Below are 8,993 nucleotides of genomic sequence, written 5' to 3'. Positions count from 1 at the left end.
TCAGATGGCACTTCTCTCAAATTTGTAGATAATCCAGCTGGGGTATCCGATAAATCCAAAGGCAATTTATCTGGTACAGTCTCTGTCTTTAGTTCCAGCTCCTTCTGCTTATCCTGTATTATATCTGAAGACGTTAAATTCATTTTCAACCTATTTTGATAAAATTCTTCCGCCCTTTCAACAGTATTTAACTGGTATCTTTCTCCTTGATATCTCAATATAATACCAACTGGGACGTCCCACCGGAATTGAATATTTCTCCTTTTTAACTCAGACACCAGAAAGCCAAATTTCTTCCTTTCCATTAATATCTTAGGTGGGAGTTCCTTGTAAATCCAAATCTTTCTTCCATACAATTGCAAATTAGAATTGAAGGAATTTTGCACAATTTTATTCCTAATTTCTTTATCTGAAAAATAGATTACCACATCTCTAGGCAATTGCCTTTGCTTGGCAGTCCAAGAGTTTATTCGATAAGCTCTGTCAATCCTACAAAACACTTCCTCAGGTTGAATCTTTAAAATCCCAGCTAGAAATTCAGAAGATATTTTCCTTAAGTCATCTCTGTTATTTTCCTGCAAACCTCTAAGTCTTATTGCATATTCTGTGAAATTATATTGTATCTTTAGAACCTCTTTTTGAATCCTCTGTTCCAGATATTCTACATTACCAGACTTTTGGTCAGCATCCATTTTAAATTTTTCTTCTGAACTATAATCCTGAATATTTAACAAATCATTTTCAATTTTTTGAATTCTATTGTCCAATTTATCTTGAATTTCATCCATTTTTGACTCTAGTAAATTAGTATTTGTATCCAACCGAATCATGAATTCTGGCAATTTTAAAAATTTTTGCTGCAAAAAGTCAAACTTGGATTTCACCAATTCCTTAGTTTCCTGCTTAAATTTTTCAAGTTGCTGATTCACAATCTCATCCCTTCTTTCAATCTCCTCTAAGAGAAATTCTATTATATTAAAATCAGGTTTCTGGGACTGAAGAGTTAAAACATATTGCTTTAAATTCTTGGTGGGGGAATCCCCCCCACCTATTTGTTTGTCTGACTTCACAAGCCTCAGTGCCATGTTTCCGCCTAAGCAGGCTTTGTTAGAAGAAGAAAAAAAAAAAACAAGACAAAAGACTTCCAGCCAGCAACACTCAAGCCTCCAGGGAAAAAAGAGAAAAACAAAAACAGGAGCGGAGTTTTGTCTACAAATGTAGCCAGTGGTATTTATTCCGCTACATTGTAATAATAAAAAACGGAAGAACTTTCCCTCTCAAACTCTTCTCCAGCCGCGGCAGACGCCATTTTAAAAAGAAACTTTTTTCCTCTTTCTCTTCCTCTATTCTCTTAAGTAATTTTTAAAAGATAAGTAAAATACTTGCGCTTCAGTATTACAGGTCCAGCTCACATTTTCTTTGAGTAATCTGTCAAATTCGCAAGCTTGCTTTTGACGCCTGGCTCTGCATTAGCAGAGGTCTCCCAAAGCCCGGAGCAACGGCTGGGGATATGGGGCATCTCATCCGCTCCATCCCAAAAGTAAAAGAAAAACTTTTGGGACTCTGCAGAGAGTTCTACCCACCCCTGCCGGCTCTATCTCCGTTTCCTCATGGGAACGGAGTTTTTTCGAGCCGCCGTTCCGTTGTAAAGGCGGCTCTAACAGGCAGTGGAAGCTGACGATCCCTAAGGAACGTCTGGCGGCGGCCAGCAGCAAACAGGAAGTCCACCTCGGGACTTACTTTTGATACAGTCGGCACAGTAGTCAATGTATAAGTCAGTCTCTCCTTGGTCTTGACATCTTTTAAGTTCTGAGCGGAGTTCATGGGAGCGAATTCTTTGCAGTATGGATAAGTCAGGCTGTGAGCGAAGTTTGTTATGGTTGGTGTTGGTTTTAGTGATGGAGTTTATTGTATGAATGAATATGCATTTGTTGGACTCATTCTTGCAATTGACTCTACAAAATCATGGGGCCATCAAGCCGTCATTGTACTTGTACTCAGGGCCATCTCTGGAAATTTTGATGATGTCTTCAGGGAAGATGTTTGATGTACGGGAGTTGCTTATAATGTTGCAAACCTTAGTGATATCATCAGATTTATTGGTGTCATCCAGGCCAAATAAAATAGCATTTAGACGTTTCTGTTCACGCTCAATGGCATCTTTGATGAGTAAGGAGATATTATTTGTTAGGTTTGTATTATTTGCTGGGTTGGTGGTTATGGTTGTTGTAGTGGTTGTTGTATTGAGGTAGGATTTTGAGCTGTTAGGTATTTACTTATCTGTGCTGTATTTTTTTTCAAGAGATGTTAGACATGCTTGTAAACCTGCTTCAAAACATGCTACTAAGTGTGCTTCTATGGAGACAATGGATGTTTCAATGGTTTTGACTCTATCAGACAGGACACTTTGATTGTCCAACTTAGGTAAACATGATGGACAGAGACAAGGAAATGTAGCTAATGCTTGTAGAAGATTTGCTATGTTTTTGGTTAATTTTAAGCAGGTGAGGTGGGCGTAATTGTCAGATAGGTGGCATTTAATGATATCCTCGTTATTATTGATAGTTTCAGAACATTTAAAGCATGTGCAGGAGTCATTTGGATCGTCACTGGTAGAGATACCTTTAAAAGTGCTAAATCTAGAAATACCTCAGCATAGATGCTAAAATTGACAATAGCAACAAGTACTGCTGCAGCACCTCTATGAGATAGTACATTTGTGTTCAGATTGATTGAGTACATGCATAAAAGAACTCCTATTTAGAGTTCTTGTCAATAGTAGGAACCTCAAAAGATTTAAATCTAGCCACTTGCACGTAAGTTCTTGAAATCCTGTTTAAGTTCTAAACCTTGTTTTTTTAACTATTAAAATGGAGCTTCTTACATATTTTAGGATTACTAGAAGTTCTGATGATTGCTAGGCTGTTTTTATTTACTTATCTTGTGATGTCTTTGGAAATATTAGTTTGCTTAATGGAAGTATAAATGGACATCTTGGCTTAATAATCATTGTCTTATAATCATAAACCTGTATGAACATCAAGGGTCAAGTCCATTTGAACAGTTTGCCCACCGGGCTTAGGACAGCCCCTGACCTCCTCCCCTTCCACTGCAAACTGAAGACGTGGCTTTTTCATCAAATGGACTGACCCGTTGAGGGGGGTTTTTACATTGTAATAATTTTAATTAATTTTAATTGGATTTTAATTTATATTTAATTCATATTGTTGAATTTTTATCTTGTAAACCGCCCTGAGTCCTTCAGGAGAAGGGCAGCATATAAATTGCAATTAAATAAATTAAATAAATAAATAAATAAATAAATAAATAAATACATTTTCATTTTCTCCTGTTTTAAAAAAATCAATTTATTTCATTTATTAATAAGAGAGGATTGCAAAAGGAGAGGATTATATACCTTAGAGTTTATCAAATATGCCAATACATATTTGCAAGATTGCTTATCAATTTACATATCAGAGGATTGCTTATCCATTTTTTTTTCTTCCTAGTGTTTTCATACAAGTGCAGAATCTACTTTTTTGGATCAACTGAGTGTTTATTGATTATCGTCTGAGCCTGATGTGGGCTGAGAGAAAGTAACTGGCCCAAAGTCACCTAGTCTGGCTTTCCTGCCTGATGTAGGACTAGACTTCATAGTGTCCTGGTATCAAGAGTTTTAACTACTAAAAAAAATTGGCTGCATTGTACGTCCAACATATTTTGGATTAAAAAAATGTTGCAGATAAAAAACAGTAATATTTGCTGCATAGCAAAAGCAAATTTCTGTTTTCTAATAAGGAATAAAATAGACAGTGATCATTGGATTGCCAATGTGGATTATACATTTTACTACTTGAACAAGTTTGTACATACCAAACACTAATGAGAGTTGCAGAGTCTAAGGGATAAAAATATTGATTAAAACTTTCTCTTGATAAAATATTAAACATTTTGAAGGCAAAGTGGGATTACTGTGATCCTGATGCATTTGCACATTTTTCTTCCAACAGCCAGTAATATTTATGATCCTAATAGCCTGATTCCCACATTTTCTGTGCCAGCAGAGAAATGCTTAAAATGGAGCACAGCTATCATAGTGCACCATTTACAAGCTCTGACATTACATCAGTGTTGCAAGAACATTATGGCAGCATTTCAAACTCTTTTGCTGCAGCAAATATCAAAGCCCAATATCAAACTGCTATTGGCTTTAGATATAGCTTTATCTGCTATTAAATGTTGAATAAATATAGCTCTCAACACTGATGCAGTAAATTTGTAGTTCAACCATGGTTTTACTATGGAAAATCATTACCTAATTCCAATTACTACTAGAGAAAGTTACATGTTTAAAAATCATGTTACCTTATCACTATGATTCTACAGAATTATGAATTTGTCTTAGCTTTAGAATTTAACTATTAAAATCAATCACTATCTAAATCAGTAACATAAAGTCACTATCATTGCTGTTATTTATTGGAAAGCTTTCCTTTTTAAGAGTCTATGGAGATTCTCAGTCATCCAGGTCATGATTGTCCCAAAGGTGTTTTTTTCAAGAGGCAACTGGATTTCCTTGTTTTTCTCTGAAGATGTTTCGCTTCTCATCCAAGAAGCTTCAGTTGCCTCTTGAAAAAAAGCACCTTTGGGTTTCCTTTTTAAGAATTTACATCTTTTTATGCTACAAACCTTTCCCCAACTAGTGACCTTCTATAGTCTGTTAGATACATGGCATCTTCCAAAGGTTTCGCCATCACTACAGAAAACAGTCTGCTCTGCTGCTGCACAATGTCTTTATTATCTAAAGATAAGGAAAAAGGTCTGGGAATGAAACCATCGTGTTCAGTTGAAGGATAAAATATTCTCTGGCCAAGTTCTAAATTATTTTGTTTGAAACAATGTTTGAATACCTAATAAGGAGAGCCACATATGCTTGAATTAAAGGTTTGAAGGCACTATCAAAGCAGCATTTTGTACTTGCAAGGAATCATCTAGTTCACTATTGCAATTATTAGAAGCAATCTATAAAGGAATGTTTACTATAATACAGTAGGCACAGACATTATAATATAAGTGGAAAACAATGCCGTAGAAAAAAAGTGTGTTCAGCACCATTGGTGTATTTCTTCTGTTCTAAAGATTATGTGAACTGTCGCTTACAAAAAAAACTCAGTAAAATCTCACAATATTTATTCGTTTTACTGTTTCCAACACTTATTAGGTAAAGGATTATTCTTTGGTACTGTCGACTCCCTTATTGGTTGCAATGGACTTGGCTGATCATCTAGATGGGAGCTAAGATTTTCAGATGTTAAGAGTGAGGAATTAAAGACAATTTCACTCAAGTCAGACTTGATACATATCAAATGGGGATCTTCAGAGCCTAAAGTCTCCTCAGCTAAAATTTGTGTGTTCTCTCGTGTCATTCCCATATCAGATGGTGATTTCCTTTTCATTTGTGTGTATGATTTGTCAAGATTTTCCATGCCTTGATCAGTTTTGTGAAAACGCCCAAAGAACCAGATGAAGAATCCAAACAAAGCAAATGCTAATAAAGATGGAATGAAGGCCAAGCATTTGACATCTAGGCTTGCACCAATGTATCGGCTATGTAGAAACATATCATCTTCAGTATAGGTTCTGTTGGTCAAAGGATTTGTGTTGTTTGACCGCCACTCCCAAGAAAGTTTGGTTCTATTGAGGTCCTTTAAGCTTTCTAAGTCTTCCACAGTATAAATTTTCTGTCCAGGACCAATATATTGACCATATTCATGTGGCTTGTAAAATATTTGATTCTTCCACATATTCAGATCCAAGATTAAAACGAGAAATATAATCCCATAATTAAACCATTTGCCTGCGGCAGAAAGAAAAGGATAATAATTAGAAAATCCCTGTTTACAACTACAACAAATAGTACATGCATAGTCAGAAGGAAAAATAAGATGTGAGCCTTTCCAATTAATTTCACAATGAAGTTTTAATTAAATGCTTCATAACAGTAGATCTGTGACTGAATACATTTTACAATTTAGCCTTGTAGTTAATCATTTGGAAATGTGAACCTAGAAATAAAATAATAAAATTCTTATAGGAACATCTAGGTGTCCTGTAGATTAAATAATTCTGCGCTGCAGTGCAGATCACATCATGGAAAAGCTGCCTTTTAATATTTTAAAATAGGTTCTGAAAAATAAAAGCTATGTATGACGCCTATATATTATCTTTATAGGTTATTTGTGCATTGTTACTACCATGTTTTCCTGAAAATAAGACCCTGTCTTATCTTTTTTGAACTCTGAAATAAATGCTTGGCCTTATTTTCAGGGAGGTTTTATTATTTTTGGGTACGTGGAGCAAGACAGGGCTCCTCTTGCCATCTTACTTGATTTCCAGCTCTGTCTCCCTAACCCTAACCAGAGGAAATGGTGGGGACCAGCTGGGTGTGCATTTAAATATTTTCAGGGAGGGCTTATTTTTGGAGAGGGTTTATTTTTGGGGAGGGCTTATTTTAGTGCATGCGCTCAAAAGCCTGATTGGGCTTATTATCCAGGGAGGTCTTATTTTTGGGGAAACACAGTAGTCATCAAGCACTATAATATGTATTGTTTTAAAAATGGAATTCAGAAGTTCAAATCATGAAAGACTGTAGACCTGCATGTTCAAGCAACAGATTAGATGGGGAATAGCTGCTTAGGGAATTCTGGGAGTTCAAGTCCACACCTTAAAGTTGTTAAGGTTGAGAAACTCCAAATTAGGCAATTATGTTATACTAATTACTCTTGAATGTTAACTTTAACAGATATGGAGTTAACTCTGAAGTTAATCTTCTTTTTCCTCATCTTTTTCCTTTTTCATACCACTATTCCAGCTTCTGCTCTCTATCCTTGTCAACCCCATGCTCTCCAATTTGATTTACACTATGTTTTATTTTATTTATTTATTATATTTCTATACCGCCTTTCTCCCGTAGGACTCAAGGCGGTGTACAGTCAAGAAAAATATAGACACACAAATATCATAAAATTGCTAATTAAAATTATTACTTAGTTTGGTCAATTAAATAAAACCCAGAATTAGATAACATTTAAAAAATTCATTCACATGTTCATATGTTTAGCCCCGCCTGTTGGAACATCAGGGTCTTGACGGCACAGCGGAAAGCACGGAGATCAGGGATATTCCGTATCTCCGGGGGCAGTTCATTCCAAAGGGTTGGAGCCCTCACAGAGAAGGCTCTCCCCCTGGGAGTCACCAGTCGGCATAATTTGACTGACGGTACCCTGAGTAGTCCCTCCCTGTGAGAACGAACTGGTCGGTGGGAGGCTATTGGTGGCAAAAGACGGTCTTGTAGGTATCCAGGTCCTAAGCCATGGAGTGCTTTAAAGGTGATAACTAACACTTTGAATCGCATCCGGAAGACCACCGGGAGCCAGTGCAGCTCGCGTAGGAGAGGTGTTACATGGGCGTAACGAGCTGCGCCCATAATCACCTGCGTGGCTACATTCTGGACCAGTTGGAGCCTCCAGGTGCTTTTCAAGGGGAGCCCCATGTAGAGAGCATTACAGTAGTCCATACGGGAGGTAACTAGGGCATGAGTGACCATGCGCAAGGGGTCCCGATCCAGAAAGGGATGCAACTGGCGGATCAGGCGGACCTGATAAAAGGCACCCCTGGCCACGGCCGTCAAATGATCTTCTAAAGATAGCCGTGAATCCAGGAGGACACCCAAGTTGCGGGCCCTCTCTGTGGGGAGCAAGATCTCATCTCCTATTGTCAGTGATGGTACCAGCTGACTATACCAGGACGCCGGAAGCCACAGCCACTCGGTCTTGGAGGGGTTGAGTCTGAGCTTGCTTCTCGCCATCCAGATCTGCACGGCCTCCAGGCAATGGGACATCACAGCAAGGGCATCATTGGGGTGGTCTGTGGTGGAGATGTATAGCTGTGTGTCATCAGGATACTGATGAACACTCACCCTGAAACCATGGATGATCTCGCCTAGCGGTTTTACATAAATGTTGAACAGAAGGGGTGAGAGGACTGACCCTTGTGGCATCCCACAAATAAGGTGCCTCGAGGTCGACCTCTGCCCCCCTGCCAACACAAACTGCGAACGGTCAGAGAGGAAGGAGGAGAACCACTGAAGCACGGTGCCCCCTATTCCTAACCCCTCCAGCCGGTGCAGTAAGATATCATGGTCGATGGTATCAAAAGCCGCTGAGAGATCTAATAGGACCAGGATAGAGGAGCAAACTCTGTCCTGAGCCCTCCAGAGATCATCCACCAACGCGACCAATGCCGTTTCCATGCTGTATCGTGACCTGAAGCCCGACTGAACGGATCCAGATAGACAACTTCATCCAGGTATTGGGGTAGTTGTTGCGCCACCACACTCTCAACAACCTTCGCAACAAAGCGAAGATTGGAGACTGGACGATAGTTTGATAATATAGCCAGGTCCAGGGAAGGCTTCTTGAGGAGGGGCTTCACAACCGCCTCTTTCCCTGAGTGAGGGAAAGACACCCTCACTCAGAGAAGCATTTATAATCCCCTGGAGCCAGCCTTGTGTAACCTCCCGGGAGGCCAGAACCAACCAGGAGGGACACGGGTCCAATAAACATGTGGCAGCGTTAAGCTTGCCCAGAATCCTGTCCACGTCCTCAGGAGTCACAGAGTCAAACTCTTCCCAGATAACGCTCTCAAGACCTGCCCCCGTCTCCTCCCCTGGATCTACCCAATCGGAGTCCAGGCCTTCCCGAATCTGAGCAACTTTATCATGCAGGAATTGTACAAAATCCTCAGCTCGACCCTTTAAGGGATCTTCCCATACCCCCACCTGAAGTAGGGAGCGGGTCACCCTAAACAGCGCAGCTGGGCGGTTCTCTGCAGATGCAATAAGAGCGGAGAAGTAGCTAGACTTCGCCGCTCTTATCGCCACTAGGTAGGTCTTAATATAAGATCTCACCTGTGTTCAGTCAGATTCAGAT

The 8,993-nt window shown here is 39.2% G+C and overlaps 1 protein-coding gene and 1 pseudogene across 3 annotated transcripts in view; both read right to left on the bottom strand.

Annotated features, from left to right (window-relative positions):
- Positions 1-1,684: 1,684 nt before the first annotated feature.
- Positions 1,685-4,757, bottom strand: LOC148112881 (uncharacterized; annotated as a pseudogene).
- A 421-nt stretch (positions 4,758-5,178) lies between these two features.
- TMEM117 (transmembrane protein 117) overlaps positions 5,179-8,993 on the bottom strand; it is a 627,686-nt gene continuing 623,871 nt past the window's right edge. For all 3 annotated transcript variants that reach the window (XM_060689057.2, XM_060693247.2, XM_060689060.2), the window contains one exon: positions 5,179-5,860. In XM_060689057.2, coding sequence (XP_060545040.1) covers positions 5,202-5,860 — 659 coding nt within the window. In that variant the 3' untranslated portion in view covers positions 5,179-5,201. The remainder of the gene's footprint in view (positions 5,861-8,993) is intronic.

Source organism: Pantherophis guttatus, chromosome 7 (genome assembly GCF_059756535.1).
Source record: "Pantherophis guttatus breed Tessera chromosome 7, ASM5975653v1, whole genome shotgun sequence".
NCBI lineage: Eukaryota > Metazoa > Chordata > Lepidosauria > Squamata > Colubridae > Pantherophis > Pantherophis guttatus.
Note: the sequence above shows the minus strand (reverse complement) of the source record. Positions and strands in the feature narration are given on the sequence as shown.